Below are 22,430 nucleotides of genomic sequence, written 5' to 3' on the forward strand. Positions count from 1 at the left end.
CATTTCTTACCCCAAAAAAAACCTAATTAATCAATTAGTCAAACACAAATGGTAGCTACACCGTATTTTTACCTAATTAAAATGTCATCTGAGAGCAACATATATATATATACATATACTTTTGGCATATATATTGATTGTCATATTTACATCACATTAGAAATAATATTTTTAAATTATGCGATTTGGGTAATTCTTTATCCCAATAGCAACGAATTAAGAGTGGCTCTTACTCAATAACTTGGCATGGCAGTACTCATGTTTTGACTGCTGGATTCTGACCAAGCACAAGTTGATTATCATGTAAAATAATATCAAGTTGTGTTAAAGACTTGTTTCGAATTTTGATCCCACATAAGTTAGGTGTAATCTATTTACAAGAAAAATAAAGACAGAATCACACGGGTCTTATCCCAGAAAAAACGAAACCTCTTCGAGTTATTTGGGTTATAGATTTATGCGGGCTGGACTCTCACAAATGTCCCATTTATAACAAGTTGATGTTGATGTGGTGACACCTATTCCCTGCGTACATTTTTTTAGGCATAAAACCACGTTTTGTTTGACTCAAATACATCACAACACTCAAAAAGAGCTCGTGTTGCTGGTCGTAGCCTTCCTGGAAATAGTGGGCGGGCTATGCTTTTTGAAAATCAAAGGCTTATAGCCTTATACTTTGAATAAATACATACACATTTCTTTCATTAGTGGTTGTCGTCATTTTAAGTAGGACCCAACTTTCACATGTTCAAACTATATATATATATATATAGGCAGTTGGGTCTTCAGTATTTGAGAGAGCCAGAACTCACAAGGTAGAGGACAGAGGTTCCTTGTTGTTTGAGAGATTGGCTAACAATGGTGAGGGCTCCTTGCTGTGAAAAGATGGGGTTGAAGAAGGGTCCATGGACTCCTGAAGAAGATCAAATACTCATTAATTACATTGATCTCCACGGCCATGGCAATTGGAGAGCTCTTCCTAAACTAGCTGGTAATTAATTGTTTAAATACTGAGTTTTCTGATTTTCTCATCTCTATTGCATGTTTTAATTTGTCCTAATTAGGAATTCTCTCTGGTTTTTCAGGGTTGTTGAGGTGTGGAAAGAGTTGCCGGCTCCGGTGGACTAATTATCTGAGGCCGGACATAAAAAGAGGGAATTTCACCGGAGAAGAAGAGGAAACCATCATCAACTTGCATGCAATGTTGGGGAACAGGTGTGTATACATACATCTAACATATATAAATACCTTTCAACTATATGTTTGTTTACACTTCTAATTAATTGGAAACATTTGGTAAGATCGACAACCACTTTGATGATAGCCTAGTTGGTGAATCTCTGTGGGATGAAATTTTATGGACTAATAAGGAAGTTCTGAGTTCGGTTTTCACTACGAGCAATACCCTTGTAACAACATGTTGTTTTTTGACCCAACTTACATTATCATCATGTGAGAAACTTCTATGCGCGCGGGCCTAACGTTTCGAGTTTAGACCCATATCATTTGTCCAAAGGGCAAACTTGTATAATATCACCCTCAGTTTTTTAAAAAAAAAATTTGGTAAGATTAAATGATCACTAGTCTTTGATTAGTAATAGTATTGTTATACAGGGATTATTTAGTCACAAGTTGGATATTTAGTTGGAGAATATTACTTCAAATCAATATTATGATTAGGGGAAATTCATTGGCACTAACTCAATTGATAAATTTAACAAGTAGGGGGTTGTTGGCGCAATGAAATCAAACTTTAGTGGGTGTCTATGCATATTTTACTATGATTAATTAACTCTGATTAACTAACTAATCTATTTTTATTCTTGTTGGGTTAAATCTTCTGTGTTTTAACATGTGGGAGACTACCGAAAAGATTCTCTTTTGATGTAAGAATATGATCACGGGTGTGCTAAATAAATAAAAGCACGTTTTTCACCGTCTCATATATGTAAACAAAGTTCCACTTCCAATAAAGATTTTTGCTCTGAAGTTCCTGCCCACACAATCTCTTCACGTGACATTACAGAATAACAAAACGTGATTTGAGCCGTTTAGGCCTAACTTATTCAAGTGGAATTTTTTTTGTACCCTCGAGTTTGACGGGTTCCAATTTAAAGTACATATTAGATGTTCAGAAAACAAGTTTGTGTAATGTCTTTATCCGTTAAAAAAAACGTTATTCTGATTTTTTTTCCAATTTTTTTGTCAGATGGTCGGCGATTGCAGCAAGATTACCAGGAAGAACAGACAACGAGATTAAAAATGTCTGGCACACCCATTTGAAGAAGAGAATCAAACACACCCAACCCATCGTCAATCCCTCCAAATTCAACAAAATTCAGGAAGAACCACCGGTGAATTTTCCGATTCAGGCGAGATCCGATGCCACGGAGAGCTCCAGTGACGTTTCTTCCTTGACCACGGGCATTAAGGTGGAGTCACAAGACATGTTTTGTCATATGGACGATGATTTTTGGTCGGAAGTGTTGTCCATCGACAATTCAGACGTGGTTAGTGATTTTTCGACGGTTGGTGTTAGCCAAGAACTTCAGTACTATTTATCACCGGCGATGGAAGCTGGCTCAAATATGCATGATAACATGGAGTTTTGGTACAATCTTTTTAGTAGGTCAGGAGAATTGCCAGATTTGTTACCAAATTTTTAGATGATTGTTGGACTTCACAAAATTGTGTGTGAATGTAACTCAATTAATTTAGAGCTAAACAAATATAATCTATCTCTTTTACTTTTTCTTTTTTGAAATCAAATCTCGAAGCATATAATTAATCAAAAGGATTACACTCAGAGATTTAAATCAAGTAAATGGGCGATGAAACCGCCTCAACAAAAATAAACATCGAATCAGAAATCATCCTAAGGAAGCTCCGCAATGCTATTATTGGATCGGGGAGTATGTAGAACTTGTTAATAGACCGAGCGGAACAAGACCAAAACATCATCTAAGATATATTCAATAGGCGTTAAATATTGACCTTCTTTTTTTTTTTTTGTTGAAGCCACATAACAAACAATAAATGTTTTGATGAGTTATATTTGGATCTTTAGCCTCTAAATGGTATATTTGGGGCTCCCCAAATCCCTAAATGACAATGATTCATCTCTACAAACCCGACCACTATAAGGTGAGCCAGTTTTCCATCTCAACTAAGCTTAGGATAAATTTGGGAAAACTTTAACAAGATTCCAATTCATTCTCACACAAATTTCACCTTTCTTTCTTCTGCTTAGTGGATTTGAATGAGAGAGGCAGAACACGTTTTTTTTTTTTTTTTTTGGATTTATACACACCTTGATGCTTAAATTGAAAACTATTTGTGCATGGATTGGACGCTAGTGATAGTGAAAGCGATCCATAGGCACTCGTTGGAAGCAAGGATGACAATTGACGGCGACTGTTTGACAAATTAAAAGTAACAAAAGAGTTAGTATTCTAGAGGAGTCGGTCACTAAACCAATTCCATTTTTCAGAACTAAAACGTGGTACATTGTACCCACAATGCTACCACGTTAATTTTCCCATGAACAAAAAGCGACAGACACCCAATCACATCAAATCTTACGACACCCAACACATTGAGGTTTGGAAATCGTTAGTATATATACCTTGTTTTAAATGTTGCGACCGTTTAGTTGAATTTTTACCGGTAACATATGTACTGTGACAAGTTTCATAGGATATATGCTGCTCTAAATTGCTTCACAAACGGAGGCGAGCAAAACAAAATTGTTTTTGAAAATTGAGCTTGTCCATTTAATTGGTATTGACTATTGATATTCTATTTGGGCCGTGCTAAAAAGGCCTCTGACAAAGAAAGCTAAGTTTAATGGGTTAAAAATAGGGAAAATTGAGGACCGACACTGTTAAGAAGTCTGGCCCATTAGGTGACTGGACTGGACTTCTTGGCCCATTACTCCCAGATATGGACAATATCTCTTAAACCGCCATCACAGAAACCTATATAGAAGGGCCCGTGAGGGCCCGATTCCACCAATATTCTGTTCCTGTTGTAGTTGTTGTTTTTTTTTTTTTTTTTTTTTTTCTGCTCACGGTTCTTCCCGTCGGATTCTTGGTCTCTCGGTTGGAATCGTGAGTACTGGCCATCGCGGATTTGGTTTCTCATATCGGCGGAGCTAAGCATGGCGACGGCATCAGGTACGCTGTTTTCTCACCTTTCTTCTTCTCTGGTTCTGACTTAAGTCACTTAATTGTGTTCTTCAATTTTAATCTTAAAATTCAATTTCTCGTTCTAAATTTTCCTGGAGCAGTTAGGGTTTTCCGTTTTTGCTTTCTTCTAATCGATCATCGGCTTGGTCTCTATTCGTTTATATATTTGCGAGCTGCTTATCGATTTAAGTATTATTAGAGTTTCATGTCCTTCGTTCTCGTGTGCTTCACTCCTGGTATCCACTCTAGAGGAGTATTTATTGATTATGTCTTTCTCACCTGCAATTAACATAATATATTGATTCAATAATTTCGAAAAGTTAATTAACTTAGTTTCATGCATGTGTGATTTTTATCCAAAATTAGTCATGCATGAAAAAAGCTATGTCAATGTACATGCTTATGATTTTTCGGTACGAAGAGTCTGCCAAGTTTGGACCATTTTATGTGTGAGACGTGATATTCAGTCAGTGGGAGATTCATGTGAATTTTGGTGCATGTAATCTGAAACAAATGAAACGATGTTTTGGAAGGGGGTCTGATTCAGGGCCAAGATTGTTTCGTTTTCTGTGTTTTGGGAAACTCTGGAGCTCTTTGCGGAATCCTTGGCATGACCGATCTCTGGTCCATGCTTTAGGGATGGGAGATAACGAGCATCATAATATAGCCATAGTGATTATAATATTGATTTTGTCTTACTGCCTTATGGGTATGTGGTGTAGGTGATTCCTTCTCAATGATGTTGCTATATTCAAGCACCAGTTTTTTATGTCTATAGGATTAGGATTTACGTTGTTGCTGTCTTTATTGGATCTGACTTCTCTCAGTGCACTTGCAGTGGCATTTAAATCTCGGGAGGACCATAGGAAGCAGATTGAATTGGAAGAAGCACGGAAAGCTGGGCTTGCACCAGCTGAGCTTGATGAGGATGGGAAAGAAATTAATCCTCACATTCCTCAGTATATGTCGTCTGCACCTTGGTATCTTAATGCTGAGAGGCCTGTAAGTTGCTTTTTCGTGTTTTTTTTAGACCATGCATGTTTCCAGGAAGAATTCGTTACTGATTTTTTTTTTCTTCTTTTGGACTGTCAGAGCTTGAAACATCAAAGGAAATGGAAATCAGATCCCAATTACACAAAATCATGGTATGATAGAGGTGCAAAAATTTTTCAGGCTGAAAAATACCGAAAAGGTGCATGTGAGAAGTAAGTGAAATCTCTCTTTCAACCCAACACTTGATTCAGTATGATTTATGAATTAAAGTGAAAAAAAAAGAAAAGAAATGGAGTTTGGTGTGAGCTCATGCGCATCCTTATGTGTTATTTGGTATGTTGATTATGTCAAAATAAGAAAGTGTTATGTTGAGCCAAGAGTTTTGTTCATTTGGAAAGTTTTTTCCTGGCTGCATATGTGTAGCTTCAGTCGGGCATGAAAACAAAAAACAAATATTATAGTTATCTGATTGCTATGATCTCAAGACTTCGCTGCTACCCACTTTATTTTTGTGTCATTCTCCCCATTTCAAGTTATGGAATTTTCATTTTAGCCGACAACAATAGGCGTCTTTAACAATGTATAGCAATTATATGCAAGGCTATACTCAAGTTTGTTCCTGTTGCTGCAATGTTTAGGAATATATGAATTCCTCCTTTGCAATTTGGGATTCATGCATCAGCATTTTTATATTTTTCCTTTTGATCTTCTCCTTTTTTTGCCCTCAATTTTTATGATTGTTTCAGACACGGGTGGGTTTTGTTTTTGTTTTTTTGGTTGAATACCATTATACCAATATAGAAACAGCTTATTTAGGATTTAAATACCATTTCCTAAGTTTATCACTCTCCTGATTAAGATTTTGTCTTTTGAACTTATTTATATATTTTCCTTTCTACATAAGGCAAGGACGTACGTTAACTCCTTTTTTTTTTTCCAAAATTCTTGCTACAGCTGTGGGGCTATGACACACAATTCAAAGTCATGCATGGAGAGGCCCCGTAAAAAGGGAGCAAAGTGGACCAACACGCACATTGCCCCTGATGAAAAGATTGAGTCCTTTGAGCTTGACTATGATGGTAAGCGAGATAGGTGGAATGGATACGATGCGTCAACCTATGCCCGGGTCATCGAGCGATATGAAGCAAGAGATGAAGCTAGAAAGAAGTACCTGAAAGATCAGCAGCTTCGGAAATTAGAAGAGAAAGACAGTAAAGGAGATGGTGAGAATGGGGTTAGTGATGTGGATGATGATGAAGATGATTTGAGGGTAGATGAAGCCAAAGTTGATGAGAGCAAACAAATGGATTTCGCAAAGGTTGAGAAGCGTGTTCGCACAACAGGTGGTGGAAGCACAGGAACTGTTAGGTAGGACTTTTAACATCTATAGTATCTTTTATGGATATGTATATTCTTATTGTTGCATTGAAACTTGCATTTGGTGATGCACGGTATCATAATGTGGAAGTCATATTCCATTTTTGTTGTTTTATGTTAAATGTCTTAGCTATTATTTTGTAGGAATTTGCGTATTCGAGAGGACACGGCTAAATATCTTTTAAATCTTGATGTCAATTCTGCTCATTATGATCCCAAAACACGGTCCATGCGTGAGGATCCTCTTCCAGATGCAGATCCAAATGAGAAATTTTATGAAGTAAGCGTTATTGACCATATACATATTGTCTATTATTCAGTTTTGCAATTCAATAGCTACTCTTGGTCTCTAATTATTCATTTTTACATTACAGGGAGATAACCAATACAGAAATAGTGGTCAAGCGGTGGAGTTCAAGCAACTCAACATCCATTCTTTGGAAGCATTTGAGAAGGGACAAGATATTCACATGCAAGCAGCTCCGTCTCAAGCTGAGTTGCTATATAAGAATTATACAGTCATAAAGGAGAAATTGAAACACCGAACAAAAGACACTATCATGGAAAAGTATGGAAATGCAGCTAATGAAGAAGAAATTCCACGTGAGCTTCTACTCGGGCAGACTGAAAAGGAAGTTGAATATGATCGTGCTGGCAGAATCATAAGAGGACAGGTATTATCATCATCACCAGATTCATCAATTCTATAAGCGCTCATATGCTTCCGAAATGGTCACAATCCTTCTGGGTGTGAAATTTTTTAGGCCATAACAGAAACTGCATTTATTTTTTGCTTTCTTTGGCAAATTGATTGGCTAATGCCTAATTCCTTCTAAACAAAACTCCCTTCCAGTTTGATCATTAAATTAAACTGTACGAATCACTCATTCCTCCTCTCCCAAGAGGACTATGTCAGTATGATTGGTATCCATAGTTCAGATTTTCTGCGCTATGCAAAACATCAGTGATATTGGAAAAGAAGTTGCATTCACTGCTAAGAACAAACAACTCGTTGCATTTTGTTCTTGCGTATTTAAGTTTTAGAACTTTTTATGTTTTGCTATGTACAGGAAGCAGCACTTCCTAAAACCAAGTATGAAGAAGATGTCCATATTAATAATCACTCAAGCGTTTGGGGCTCATGGTGGAAGGATCATCAGTGGGGTTACAAGTGCTGCAAGCAGACTGTTCGGAACAGCTACTGCACAGGTGCTGCTGGAATTGAGGCGGCTGAAGCTGCAACTGATCTCATGAAGGCTAATATTGCTCGCAGGGAGGCCACTGAAGGTACGCATCCCAGCTTTTTTCTTCTTTTTTTACGAATTTTGCTCTCTGTGCTTCTTATTTCCTGAATTACCCGTTTAATTGATTAACAGCAGTCGGCATCTAAAGATGTATAGAAAAGCAATTCAGTATTTTGTTTAACAATTTTTCATGCTAAGATTCAGACCCTTCTCCCCCCCTAACCCCTTTTTTTTTTTCCCCTGTACTGTTTGTAATTTTCTTTTTCAATTCTTACAAAATTATTATATCATGCAACAGACTTGCCTGCACCAGTGGAAGAGAAAAGACTAGCCTCTTGGGGAACTGATGTGCCAGAATATCTGGTTTTGGATGAGAAATTATTAGCCGAGGCACTAAAAAGGGTAAGTAATGTTTTTCATACCAAGATTGTCTCAAGCGTGGGTTATGAGTTGTATTTTAACTTTTGATTTGTTTTCGATTATGATCTTGGTGATGTGTATAATATTTGAACTTTGTTGTTTCTATTGGACAGGAGGATAATAGAAAGAGGGAAGAGAGAGATGAGAGAAAACGCAAGCACAATGTCAGGTGGAATGATGAGGTACGATTATGTTGTTTCATGATTTTGATTGGAATTTCTGTGGCCTCAGCCTAGATTTTCTCACTCTCTTTTTGGTCACTTTAGGTTACACATGAAGATATGGAGGCATATAGGATGAAGAAGGTGCATCATGATGATCCAATGAAAGACTTCCTCCACTAAAAGTTGTGTTGCGATCTTTCTTGACTAAGTTTAGCTGTTGTGCCAGGAGTGGCTCCGGTCCTCCGGATCTCTTATATAATTTGTAGAGCTTTGTAGAAAATCTACTGTGAGTTGGAACAATTAGTGCTTGTTCTGTTCCAGACTATTGCTAATGCTAGCTTTGGTTTGACAAGGAGATCAAGTACAGTTAGTTGTTTTTTTGATACAAGGGATGAGGAAGGGGGCAGGACTCCAACCCGCACCCTAGTGGGTGGGCTGTCTTTTACATGCAAAGTTCTTGCCATTAAATCAATGACTCACTTGTAGTACAGTTAGTTGTTAATGAAATTGCTTATTGTAATAAATTTGGAAGGACTTAGACCACATTGAATTTCCATACTATTACATAAGCTGATTTGCAAATTATTGATCCAAACAGTACGTACCTTAGTTGTTTGGTGACTGTTCTGCATATATTATCATCATCATCATAATCTTTATTTCTATAACTTTTTTATTCTTAAAATTTGAGATTTGCTACATGAGTGTACAAAAATCAACTTGAATTCGTTACGTGTATCTGTTATTGATTTGATGCACAAAAATGTTTGATAAAAAGAAAATTGAAAATGAAAATAAAAATTCATGTTTAATAAGGGATTTAAAATTCTCTATGATTTAGTCATGCAATGAATAATATTGAAGATGGATAAGACAAAAATTATATAAAAATGTATGTAGAGGATCTGTGAAATCAAGGTAAACAAAGCTACATATGTGAAACTTACATCTGCCTTGTTTACTTAGTTATAGTGTCATCCGCCATTAGAGACACCAAAACAAATGCAGCCGAATTAATTGGGTCATGCTTCTTCTTTTACAGCGATTCATTCTATAATTTGTTATTTTGTCTCTCTACCATCTACTTTTTTCACTATTAATATAATACTTGCACACACGGAGTTCCAACACACAAATCGTAGAAAGAAATGCCTTTCAACACCAATAATTACCAAATCAATAGGCTTTTCAACTTGGTATTGTTCCTCTGTTTTCTCCTTATTTGCAGTAAGTAATCTCCACTTCTCCACTATATAGTTTGATCAATAAATTTTATTTAACTGATAAATATGTGTGTGTGTGTGTGTGTGTATGTGCAGTTGGGTTTGAACGTGCAATGGCCAAGGCACATTGCAATGGGGGGCATCGAGTGAGGAGTGAAGAAAGTTGCGATGACATTAAAAAGGGGTTCTCTTTGTCTGCAGGAGTGTTCGATCAAATCAACCCAAATCTCAACTGCGACAATCTCTTTGAGGGACAATGGATTTGCACCGATGGACATGCCTGAATTCATTAACATGTATATGATATAATTGAATAAAGAGAGCCCAAAAGAAGGGGAAAAAAAAACTAAAAAAGGGTTCCTCTGTTTGTAGTCCCTTCAATAACAGTAATCTTACAGATCTTATTCTACTGGTTTTTTGTTTCAGCTATCTCAAATGCTTAGAATGCATGTCATTTCATATGGATCATATGGGTCTCACGATTCCACATGACCCGTCATATGCGTCCATTTCAAAATTTCGAACAATGGATTAGAGACAGCACAAAATTTCACTCTCTCTCTCTAGTGGTTGTGAAATTGTCATCTATTAATAAGACTTTCAAATGACCTTGTTATTGCCTTCATCATATCAATTATTAATGCGAAAAGAATTCTGAAAACTAAACTCCAACAAGGGCTGGACAGCAAACCTCGCCATATTCAACGGCCATTCCAAGCACTAGCTCTCCAACAAGTCCTGCTAACAAAGCAAAACCAACAAAGAGATGATGAATTGTTTCCCTCCCAACCTTACATATAACCACACAAGCTCTCTGTCTCACTCTGTTCCTTGTTGGAATCACATCAACAGCCACCTTCCATAGAAGCAATTTAAATCCGGCATGACACCTTGGTTCATCAAAGAAGCATCAGCCAGCAGTATACAGCTTCGCAAAGGCCCAAGCGCACATTATGTAGGCTTGCAGGGCCCAAGTGCAACTCATGTAGGCTAAGAGGCCCAATAGATTATAGCGGGCCAATTAGCAGATTCATACAGACACTGTCTCTCATCCAGACCCAGTCATCCGAGTCTTCTCAACCCGCAGAAAACAGGAGAGTGCTGGGTGCCTGGCTCTGGCCCAATCGAATATAACGAGCCAACTCAAGGAGGCCTGTCTAGGCCCACGAAGTAAACACCGAGTTCTCAACTTCTCATAGGTTCGGAAGGATACCGCATCGAGCCCCGCAGGGCCAAGTGGAAATGATATGGGCCAAAGCCCAACTAGCGGATTCAAGTAGGCCTGTCTCATCTGAAGCCCACAGTAAACAAGAGTGAAGCTTAACACAGCGAGATTGGCAGATTGCTTTGTAATACTGCTGCCTATATATATATATTGTACTGAAGAACGAATAATGATTTTCTTGAAATTTCAAATGTTTGTGATTGGAAATTGAATCTTAAGCCAAACTTAGAAAAATGGATAATCTCACATCGATCTGGCATAACTCAACCGAGTGGCTTATAAATAAAACTCAATCTCTCCCACCGCAAGCGCAATGAAGACAATATTTTGGGTTTGAGAATTTCATCAAATGATAGTAACAAAGTAAATACAAATTATATATATGTGTGTACACTATCATATGAGCTTCTTTTATCGCTCAAATACAAAACTCATATACCATAAATCCACACCCTCATCATACATGTCAATAATATTATTCACTTTTGGTTGTTCGATTCCCGAGAATATATCGAATCTGTACGACTTTGTTTTTCATGAGCACAATTACTAGTGGCCGAAGCCCAACTCATTCACTCATAAAAAGACCTTGTTGTATTTAGGGAGTAGACTTTGCCCCATGGTTGGGTGAAACTCGTGTGGGATATGGTTTTTAACACCATGAAAATAAAAGAAAATATAACATCGATTTGTAGTAGCTAGTATTAGTACTATGCCAATTTCTGCTACAAACCGCGAGCCATGGTCTCCTAAAGCTCCATCTCTGCCCGGAATTGCAAAATAAAATGCTCTACTCTCTCATCGATTCCATCAGTTGGCTGCGTCGCCAATCCTAACGATTCCCACGTATCATCTGCTCCTCCTTTGCAGTTGTTGGGGGTGGTGGTGGCTGGAAATTCCACGCCAACTCAGACACAACTGGTTCTTTGAATAGCCTATCAACATAAACAGAGCCAGATGTTCAACTCAAGTACAGTTTTTGATGAGAAGCCAATCTTCTACGACGACGAGTGCTTATTTTGAAGCTGCTGCAGTTTTCATGACTACTTTTGAATTGATCCCATTTTTAGGCTTCTTGATGGCCTTGTATCTCTGGGTTTTCCATATTTTAGTAATTTGTAGTTTGGCTGTGAATCTCTTCCATACGCTTTCTAGCTGATACAGGAAATCGAAGACTCGGGCTATGTGAAATACTGAAATTGTTGGTGTTAGTTATATGAATGTGGTGTAAATCATCCCATTCCCACTTCTCAGCTTACATTTCACTCGAAAAAATATGGGAAACAGAGGCTTGCTTCATTGTGACGCTAACAACGGCAATCATATATGCTACTTTCAAAATTGTATGTCAAAGCAACTCATAATATAAAGAAGATAAAAGAAAGAATCTTGGTTTTGGACCTTTAGCTAAGTCCAAGTTATTGGGTCATTTTGGCCCAAGTTACATTGGATTGGATCGAATTCATTTATTTCAACGAAAATACTAAGGATCTCATGTTTTTTGCACTAAGGATCAAATGTTAATTATCTCAAATGATGTGTGAAATCGTGTGCCCCACATTCATTCAAATGAAATTCACAACCTTTAATTTTTCAACATTCAACTCCTCAGGATTGTCGCATCCAACTTTGTATTTTTGTTGGTCTCCGGCAGGAGATTCCCATGTTTTTTTTTTCATATAGTGCAATCCGCCATTGCAATGTTTGATTGTTTGTCACTATAAATATATAGCTTCAGTAGAAAGGCAAGTAAGATACAGAAGACTACTCAATTACAATGGCGTCAAGGGCTATCAACTTGCTCTTCATGCTCTGGTTTCTCCTCTTCGTCTGCGTCGCTGAAAGCAGTAAGTAATATTCTTCATTCATTCAAGGATGTATACGAGTTATGGTTCTTTGGCTTCTGAAACTATATGCATATATATGTGTGTGTGTGTGTGTGTATTGTGTGAGTCAATTGGATATGCCTTGATACTTTTGGGATGTTGGTGGAATATTATATATGCAGTTCTGCGATTAGGCTCAGAAGGAGTCCCTGCATGTACCTTGTGGGGCTCAGTGCGAAAGGGTGTCACTTGTGACGGTGCTGCGAATGATTTCAATTTGACTCCGCAAAGCTTTTTTGCCCTCAATCCAAATATCGATTGCGACGATCTCTTTGTTGGTCAATGGGTTTGTGTTGCTGGAAATGCAACTACTTAAGCCACTTCCAATCACATGGAAATAGCTAACATATACATATATGATATATCTATATGCTTGAAAACAAGGAGAGAGTAAAGAATATGATTCTCTCGCTCTCTCTCTCTCTCTCTCTGTATGTGTACTTTCTTAGTTTCTTTTGGCTTTGTCGTGGCTGCTGAACCATGTATGTACCCATGTTTGGAAATAAAATTGTTGAAATTTCATACTCCATATTTATGATTGGGCTTCAACTCTTCAAGCTTTTTTCAAATTCAGTGTCTAAGTACTGTGATTACATAAGTGCTGCCACCACTAGATATGTATGTGCGTATATACATGCACATCCAAAAATATCTAATAAAGCTAACATTAATTCAAGCAAAACCTTGTATCGAAGCATACTGCCTGCTCAAGATTAGTGCAATATCTACATCTAATCCGGCCATGGAACAGTGGGAGGGATGATGTAATTGACAGAATTGTAGTGGGCCTCAATTGGTTTGATTATTGGGCTGCTAACAAAGACTCAACATCAGAACATGAATTAACCCATGAGATCGTCAAATGGGCCACACAAGTCCACTGAAATGATTGCAATTGCATACCCAAGGATCAAAAACGTTTGGGTGTATGTTGACTGCATTCTGCAACCAATCCTGAGTTGTTCTTCTCAGTCAATAAAACTGCCAAGATAATCTCTCCTTTAAAAAAAAAATGGTAATGCAATTATCTAAGTTGTTATAATCGAATAATTTGTTTTGAAACAACTTCTCATGTGTGTCACAGAACTCTACTTGTTCGTCTCCGGCAGATTCCCTTGTTTTCTCCTCTCCGGCAGATCCTTTTCTTCTCTTTTTTTTTCTCTACATATTGTGCCATCCGGTGAAGAGCACTTGCCATGGCGTCTAGGGCTATCAACTTGATCTCACTAATACTCTCGTTTCTCCTCATCGTCTGCATTGCTGAAAGCCGTAAGTAATCTCGAATCAACGATACGTGCTGTGGTTCTTGGCTTCATAACTATAAAATGTGGGTCAATTGATATGCTCTTTTCTGGATGTTGGAATATGCAGTTCAGCTATCAGGTGCAAATGGAGTCCCTGCATGTACCACGTTGGGTTCAGTCACAAGTGGTGCCACTTGTGATGGAATTATAAATCAGTTCAAATTGATCCCAGAACTCTTTTCTGCCCTCAATCCGCATCTCAACTGCGACAATCTCTTTGTTGGTCAATGGCTTTGTATTGCTGCAAAACAAAATTAAGCTACTTCGAATCATATGGGAATAAGTGTGTGTGCATATATATATATGCCTGAATAAGGATTAAGGAGAGACGAAACAAGTTGATTCTCTCTGTGTTTACCTTCTTTTTCCTTTGTCAGCTACTGATTGTGTGGAAATAAAATTTATTGAAATTTCATATTTTCATGTAATTGGGCTTCAAGCTTCATGAACATGTTCCTGGCACAAGAAAGAACGTCTTTCATGAGTGATGGCACCGACAGATAAGAATAACTGGCATCATTATTATACTATGCAAGGAAACTCAACAAAGAAATGATACAGAAATCGGAAACGAAATCAATCAAATATAACATCCAATTAGGAGGAGCTTAATACTCCATCTTAAATTACTGGGAATGGCATGTACAATTAAGAGCTTATACCCAAAAGGGGGATTAAGGAAATAGCATACTTCATGTCTTATTGTGCTAGAAGCACAAAATGAGCGCAACAGCCGCAAGGAAAACACTTAACAAACCTGCATAGACACTTTTTCAAATTCAGATGGCATCAATCAGGAAGACAATCACTAAATTATGCTGTCAGCATAAGACTACAAAGATTTTCCATACCTGACTTCGTATAAACTCGAAAACATCCTAGCCATCTATAAAATCTTGAAAAAAATGTCAAGGTGTGATTAACTTAAACATATGCACAAAAATTCCATTCCAAGGTGTGATTTTCTAACGTAATTAGATTAAGGGTGAGGCAGTTGGCCTGCTCTTTTGTCAGAAGAATTTGAGAAGGGATTAGTGTTTCAAATCCAGGGCTATAACATGCGTATATTTTCCTGAAATTTGAACCAAATATTGCAGGATTATCTATCAATTATGTAGGTTCTAGCATGGCAGATTGACATTCAAAATGAAAGAACAACGAGATTCAGTGATCAAATAGCGAGCTATAATTGAAGTAGATGGTCGCCTAAATGAATGCCAAATCACTAGAAGACATACAACTCAATGCATAATGGTAGGCTTTGGAGACATGGCCGGCTATGATGCACAGTAACGGTATATATTGAACACAGCATGAAAACAACTGTTACAATAACAACAACAGTTATTTAAACAGCTTTGGTATCTTACAAACTAAATAAATATATCATACCTCCTTGCTCTAATTAAATATTCTCAGCCTTATTGTTTTCATAAACATATAAAACAAAACGTTTCAAATTCTGATCGATCTAAATCTGAAATGATAATGAAAATCGAATCTTTATATATTCAAATATACATAGGCAGAGCTGGAGCCTGGATGGCCAAGGAATACGGAAGCTCAAGAGTTTATGAGATCAAGGTAACCCCACGTGAAAATGAAGCAAATAGCAACATCGAAAAACTTAGAGGCCACTGTCTCATCCACCAATCATTGAGATAATCACAATTCCATAACTTGTCCTGTTTTGTCATAGGGCAATCCGTCATTACGCGGAACAATCCTTGATATAATGCCATATTTGAAACTTTCGTGTATAAATAGGTTGAGAACAAAAACTGCCACATCCTTGTGGCTAGTAAAGGAAGAGTTCAAGAAGGAAGGCTATGGAGACTCGGACAATCAATTACGTTCTCTTGATGCTGTCTGTTCTGCTCATTTTTCCTATTGCTGAAAGCGGTAAGTCTTGAACTGAATACAAGAATTATCATTCTTGGCTTCTAATAAAATGCGATGAGACACTTATCCTCATTTTCTTGCGTGTTGCATTATGCAGCTCGGTTGTTAGAGTCGAATGATATCCCTCCTTGCTCGGAGGTGGGCATGGTCGAAAGTGGAGACATCTGCTATGATATCCAAAAGACGATAAATATGAAGCCAAAAAAATTCAAAGCCCTCAACCCTAATCTCGACTGTGACAAGCTCTTTATTGGTCAATGGATTTGTATTGCAGGAAAGTAAAACTAAGCTTCATCAAATCCAACGGAAACAACTAAGCTTTGAATAAGGAGAGATGCTGACAAGTTTTCCTCTCCATGTGTTGCTTTCTCTCTTTTCTTTTCCCGAATCCCTGGATACTGAACTTTGTGCCAGTAGACATAAACCCCCTGCCTCAGAATAAAATTCTCGAAATTTCAAATATTCACGACTCAGGCTTCAAATTTCTTGAAAACTCTGATGATTAGAGATTTTCATTGATGTTTCAATACACAACATAATAGTATAAACAATTGGCATTTATCGCTAGACTGTGTAAGGAGAATCAACAAAGAAATGACACAGAAACGATATCAAACAATGATAGAACATTTATCAAACACTTTGTGTGCTTGAAAGACACAGCAGCTGTAATACACCAAAGCACCATGAAAATAACAGTTAACAGCGAAAAATCAAGAGGTCCCGTAACAATTTCCATGGAAACCTAACATGTCAAAAAACTAGCAGCACACGAAACAAACACAAACAATTACTAATCAAGGACAAGAAGAAAACCAGTATCCTCTGGATAGATGATCTACTGTGGTCGAAGAAAACCTCTCTCCTCTCATCCTCTGGTAGATGATCAACTGTGGTCTCTCCAGCAACGACAATCGATCTAACTGACGGGGATCACTTTCAAAGCGAACAGAGCCCATCTCTTTTCGCCCAGGAAGAAACAATTTCTCCGACCCCAAACGTCGGAATATCAGTCACGTGCCATGCACAGGCTCCCAATCTGACATTGACTCAACTGGGCTGAATTATGTCACTTGGGCCTTTTGGGCCTAAAACGTATAGTTGACTGGGCTGGCCTGATTAGCCAATGCTTTCTTCTCATCCGCAGCAAGTCTTTAATCAATAACAAACACGAGAGATCTGACATTTGATGGGCTAATCAATTTCCATTATTCAAAAGAATGACTATTAGCGTAGGAGACATTTGATTGGCATTTAGAGGGTGAGAATCACTCATTCCTATGTTTAGTTGATTTTGAGATGGTGAAATCTAAAACTCATTTAACTTTCTATTCTGATAATAACCAAGCTCATCAAAATGGTGAGAAATGAGAATTGTATTTATCTACTAGGGATAATGGATTTCAGAAGTGATAGGGAACCCAATAAAAAACATCGCAATAGTGGATGTGTCACTCTATACTTCAATAGTCAGGTTTTGTGAACCCCTACACTTACATCAATCAAGAAACAAGATCCACTACTGTGATGATTGAGATGTTTTTTATTGGAATTCCTAACATTTTTGAATGGGTTTTAATATGCAAATGACTATTTTATCCTTATTATGATATTATTTTTACTTTTTTAGAAATGAGAAATGAAAAAATGTAAATTGTGCTAATAAAATTATCACACTCATATTGAGTCTTTATTTTATATCAAATATGATCATTCTCACCTCACACTTGTTCATTTATGTAATAAGCCCAAAGGGGAACACAATCATTGAGAGAGGAAGTATAGGAACATTTTTTCTCTCTTCCATACTGTTTTGTTTTATTTTTCGAAAAACAGAAAATACATTTCCATTTTAGAAAACACGAATAACAGGAAATCACTTGAAATCTTAAATAAGAAAGAAGAAGACGTTTTCTAGAGGAATTTATCTCTCCCCATTTATTCAAGCATATACATACGTTTTATTCGATCTCTCTTTACTATGGTTGTCCAATGACACAAACCCATTGACCCACAAAGAGGTTGGCACAATTGATATTTGGGTTGATAGCGCTCAAGGCTGGTATGCTCTCTTTCAAGTATTTCTCCGCAATTGCATAGCACGTGTCTCCATTTTCTACCCCATACACCACCAGACACGTCGGTTTTTTTGTTGTTGCACCTGAGAGAGGAATGAGAAGAAGTAAGTAGAGGGATAAAAGAGATGAGATTTGACCCAATCCACTTGTAAGGTATTGTCCCTTGAGACTTAATATCTGCACATTTTTTTAAGTCGGGTGATTCGTAAACCTCATGATTGACTCTCATCTAATTGATGTAAGATATTTTGTATTTCTAACAGCACTGAGTGCTTCTACCCCAACTACAACACATTCTTCAATATATATTTTAACACAGAGCCGAGAAATTAACTAGGGCAAATAATTAATCACAACTTACTGCCGATGACAACAAAAGAAAGCAACAATAGCAGGTTGAAGCTGAAGAACAGAGTCTGGTTGTTAGCCCTGCCCATTTTTATAATACTCCTCCTCTCTTGATTTCTTCTGTTTTGGGGCTTCCTTTAAATTAATAATTCTACCTGTTTTTATAGCAAAATGTCCATTGGAGAGATGAATAGATCGTGATTACAAGCTTAGGCCAGCTGGTTTTTGTTTTCTCTGATTCTGCTTTATTGTGATCCTGCATATGCTAATTCAAGGGAGTATTACTTAACTGGATTAATGTGATAAACATACATCAAATTCATACAAAATTAATGTATTGGTGTCAGTGCTTGGACAAAAGCTAGCATAAACAATGAGTCGAACGGTATCTTTGCCGTTTGACATGTACAGACAAGCATAGGTTTTGGATGCATGCATTCCTCCCCTTTCGGCTTAAATGATTCTCAACCTCTAACCCACCAGCTTAAACATGAATTAATGGGTAAGCCCAAAAAATTGGGCCGGAACGGGTTCAAAGTCTAATTAGTTAAACCAAAACCCGGCCCAGAAAACAATTTTAGGCTAAATTTTAGCTCAAGCCCAGCCCAAGGGCAAAATATAATTTCCAGGACAGATTCCAGTCCAAACCCAGACACCACATCGTTAGAGCAGAGGTTCCGTTACAAATAAAAAGCCCAGGCCCAAGATCGCATGGCTGTTTTCTACTTTATTAGTGTGATCTCTCTCACAGAGAGGAGACATTGATCGAACAGGTGGAATGCATGGCATCTGCGCATTCTTTTAAGCTTCACCGTGCGCTTTGAGTCGCCTTTGACCCACGAACAGGTGGAATGCTAAGGATCCCATGTTTTTTGTGCTAAGGATCTAGTGTTAATTATCTCAAATGATTGTGAAATCGTGTGCCTCACATGATTCAAATGAAATCGTTTACGTCCATCTCAACATCGATATGAAGTAACCGAGACCAAAAAAAAAAAAAAAAGAGATTTTATGGGATTGGAGATGGATTGGCTCAACCCTTCACAACTTTCTTATTTTTCAACGTTCAACTCCACAAGATTGTCGCATCCAACTTTGTATTTTTGTTGTTCTCCGGCTACAGATTCCCTTTTTTTTTTTTTTTTTTTTCATGTAGTGCATTCCGCCATTGCAATGTTTGTTTTGGGCCTTTTGGGCCTAAAGTATAGTTGACTGGGCTGGCCTGATTAGCCAATGCTTTCTTCTCATCCGGATCAACTCTTTAATCAAACACGAGAAATCTGACATTTGATTAGCCAATCAGTTTCCATTATTCAAAAGAAGACTATTAGGACACATTTGGTTGGCATTTAGAGGATAAGAATCACTCATTCCCATGTTTAGTTGATTTTATGATGGTGGAATCTCAAACTCATTTAACTTTATGTTGCAAATCCAACACCCACACCAACTATATTGTCCAGTTTGGGTTGTTCGGTTCCTTAGATACATCGGGCCCTTAATGGGTTATCCGGTTCCCGTGGATATATCGAGCTCGTACAGTTTTGTTTCTCTCTAACTAGCAAATGGGTCAAAACCCAACTCACCAAACTAGAAAAATGCCTAGTTGGTGTTAAGGGGCGAGTTTAGCCCTTATAAAAAGGATTATATTACTACATCTTTTTGATGTGGTAATCTTACACTTCTATTCTCATCACGGAGAATAACCAAGTTCATCAAAATGGTAAGAAATGAGAATTGATTTTCTCTACTAAGGATAATGGGTTTTAATATGCAAATGACTATTTTATCCTTACTATGATATTATTTTTATTTTTCACAAATGAAAAATAAATATGAAAATTGTGTTAATAAAATTATCACACTCATACTGAGTCTTTATTTCATACCAAATATGGTCATACTCACATCACACTGGTTCTTTTATGTAATAAGCCCAAAGCGGAACACAAACATTGAGAGAAGAAGTATAGGAACGCTTCTTCTCTCTTGCATACTGTTTTGTTTTATTTTTCAGAAAACAGAAAATACATTTCTATTTTAGAAAACACGAAGAACAGAAAATCACTTGAAATCTTAAAATAAGAAAGAAGAAGACGTTTTCTAGAGGAATTTCTCTCTCCCCATTTATTCAAGCATATACATATGTTTTATTCGATCTCTCTTGATTATGGTTGTCCATTGATACAAACCCATTGACCCACGAAGAGGTTGTCACAATTGATATTTGGGTTGATAGCGCTCAAGGCTTGTAAGCTCCCACTCAAGTATTTCCCCGCAATTGTATAGCATGTGTCTCCATTTTCTACCCCATACACCGTCAGACACATTGTTGTTGCACCTGAGAGAGGAATGAGAAGAAATAAGTAGAGGGATGAAAGAGACGAGATTTTACCCAATCCACTTGTAAGGAAGGTATTGTCCCTTAAGACTTAAGATCTGCAAGTTTTTTTTGATCAGGTGATGTGTAAACCGCATGGTTGACTCTCACCTACTTGATGTGAGACATTTTTGTATTTCTAACAGCACCCAAACTACAACACATTCTTCAATATATATTTTAACACAGAGCCAAGAAATTAACTAGGGCAAATAATTAATCACAACTTACCGCCGATGACAACAAAAGAGAGCAACAATAGCAGGTTGAAGATGAAGAACACAGTCTGGTTGTTAGCCCTGCCCATTTTTATAATACTCCTTCTCTCTTGATTTCTTCTGTTTTGGGGCTTCCTTTAATAAGTCTACCTGTTTTTATACCAAAATTAATGTCCATTGGAGAGATGAATAAATCGTGATTACAAAGCTTAGGCCAGCTGGTTTTTGTTTTCTCTGATTCTGCTTTATTGTGAGCCTGCATATGCTAATTCAAGGGAGTGTTACTTAACTGGATTAATGTGATAAACATACATCAAATTCATACAAAACTAATATATCGGTGTCAGTGATTGGACAAAAGCTAGCATCAACAATGAGGCGAACGGTATCTTTGCCGTTTGACATGTACAGACAAGCATAGGTTTTGGATGCATGCACTCCTCCCCTTTTGGCTTAAATGATTCTCAACCTCTAACCCACCGGCTTAAACATGAATTAATGGGTAAGCCCAAAAAATTGGGCCGGAACGGGTTCAAAATCTAATTAGTTAAACCAAAACCTGGCGCAGAAAACAATTTTAGGCTAAGTTTTAGCTCAATCCCAGCCCAAGGGCAAAATATAATTTCCAGGACAGATTCCAGTCCAAAGTCCAAACCCAGACACCACATCGTTAGAGTCTTAGCGACTCAGAGGTTCCGTTACACATAAAAAGCCCAGGCCCAATATCTTTGTGAAATCATGTATCCCACATGTTCTATATGAAATAATTCGTGTATATGGGATAACGGGGACAAAAATACGGAGGTTGGCTCAACCCCCTTCCCAACTTTTTTATTTTTCAACGTTCAACTCCTCAAGATTGTCGCACCCAACTTTGTATTTTTGTTGTTCTCTGGTTTCTCCTCGTCGTCTGCGTTGCTGAAAGCCGTAAGTAATATTCTTCATTCAAAGATATATATATATATGACTTATGGTTCTTTGGCTTCTGAACCTATATACATATATGTATATATATTGTGTGAGTCAATTTGATATGCCTTGATACTTTTGGGATGTTGGTGGAATATTATATATGCAGTTCTACGATTAGGCTCAGAAGGAGTCCCTGCATGTACCTTGTGGGGCTCAATGCGAAGGGGTGGCACTTGTTACGGTGCTGCGAATAATTTCCATTTGACTCCACAAATCTTTTCTGCCCTCAATCCAAATATCGATTGCGACAATCTCTTTGTTGGTCAATGGGTTTGTGTTGCCGGAAAAGAAAGTACTTAAGCTACTTCCAATCATATGGAAATAGCTAACATATACATATGTGATATATCTATATGCTTGAAAACAAGGAGAGAGGAAAGAAGATGATACTCTCCATGTGTTGTTTTCTCTCTTTTCTTTTCCCGAATCCCCGGATACTGAACTTTGTGCCAGTAGACATCCCCTGCTTCAGAATAAAATTCTCGAAATTTCAAATATTCACGACTCAG

At 37.5% G+C, this 22,430-nt stretch overlaps 2 protein-coding genes and 1 long non-coding RNA gene across 3 annotated transcripts; 2 read left to right on the forward strand and 1 right to left on the reverse strand.

Moving 5' to 3' along the window:
• The first annotated feature begins 786 nt into the window (after nucleotides 1–786).
• On the forward strand, nucleotides 787–2,764 carry LOC120010164 (transcription factor MYB13-like). The gene is made up of 3 exons (XM_038860875.1): nucleotides 787–991; nucleotides 1,086–1,215; nucleotides 2,210–2,764. The coding sequence occupies exons 1-3, from the start codon at nucleotides 859–861 to the stop codon at nucleotides 2,664–2,666; spliced, it is 720 nt and encodes a 239-aa protein (XP_038716803.1). The 5' UTR covers nucleotides 787–858; the 3' UTR covers nucleotides 2,667–2,764.
• Nucleotides 2,765–4,021: 1,257 nt separating this feature from the next.
• On the forward strand, nucleotides 4,022–8,928 carry LOC120010193 (pre-mRNA-splicing factor SLU7-A-like). Its single transcript, XM_038860909.1, has 10 exons — nucleotides 4,022–4,175; nucleotides 5,026–5,189; nucleotides 5,280–5,392; nucleotides 6,135–6,548; nucleotides 6,702–6,837; nucleotides 6,932–7,231; nucleotides 7,628–7,844; nucleotides 8,100–8,203; nucleotides 8,335–8,403; nucleotides 8,488–8,928. The coding sequence occupies exons 1-10, from the start codon at nucleotides 4,160–4,162 to the stop codon at nucleotides 8,563–8,565; spliced, it is 1,611 nt and encodes a 536-aa protein (XP_038716837.1). The 5' UTR covers nucleotides 4,022–4,159; the 3' UTR covers nucleotides 8,566–8,928.
• A 4,804-nt stretch (nucleotides 8,929–13,732) lies between these two features.
• LOC120010206 lies at nucleotides 13,733–16,931 on the reverse strand. The gene is made up of 3 exons (XR_005470846.1): nucleotides 16,742–16,931; nucleotides 14,382–14,479; nucleotides 13,733–14,264 (listed from the first exon to the last, which is right to left on the reverse strand). It is a non-coding gene; the product is annotated as an uncharacterized LOC120010206 (long non-coding RNA).
• Nucleotides 16,932–22,430: the final 5,499 nt, after the last annotated feature.

The sequence above is a fragment of the Tripterygium wilfordii genome, chromosome 12 (genome assembly GCF_013401445.1).
Source record: "Tripterygium wilfordii isolate XIE 37 chromosome 12, ASM1340144v1, whole genome shotgun sequence".
Taxonomy (NCBI): Eukaryota; Viridiplantae; Streptophyta; class Magnoliopsida; order Celastrales; family Celastraceae; genus Tripterygium; species Tripterygium wilfordii.

Coding starts and splice junctions, on each gene's coding strand:
- LOC120010164 (XM_038860875.1), top strand. CDS start 859: ATGGTGAGGGCTCCTTGCTGTGAAAAGATGGGGTTGAAGAAGGGTCCA. Junction 992..1,085: donor AGCTCTTCCTAAACTAGCTG/GTAATTAATTGT, acceptor CTGGTTTTTCAG/GGTTGTTGAGGTGTGGAAAG. Junction 1,216..2,209: donor CATGCAATGTTGGGGAACAG/GTGTGTATACAT, acceptor TTTTTTTGTCAG/ATGGTCGGCGATTGCAGCAA.
- LOC120010193 (XM_038860909.1), top strand. Junction 5,393..6,134: donor CGAAAAGGTGCATGTGAGAA/GTAAGTGAAATC, acceptor TTCTTGCTACAG/CTGTGGGGCTATGACACACA. Junction 8,204..8,334: donor TAGCCGAGGCACTAAAAAGG/GTAAGTAATGTT, acceptor TCTATTGGACAG/GAGGATAATAGAAAGAGGGA.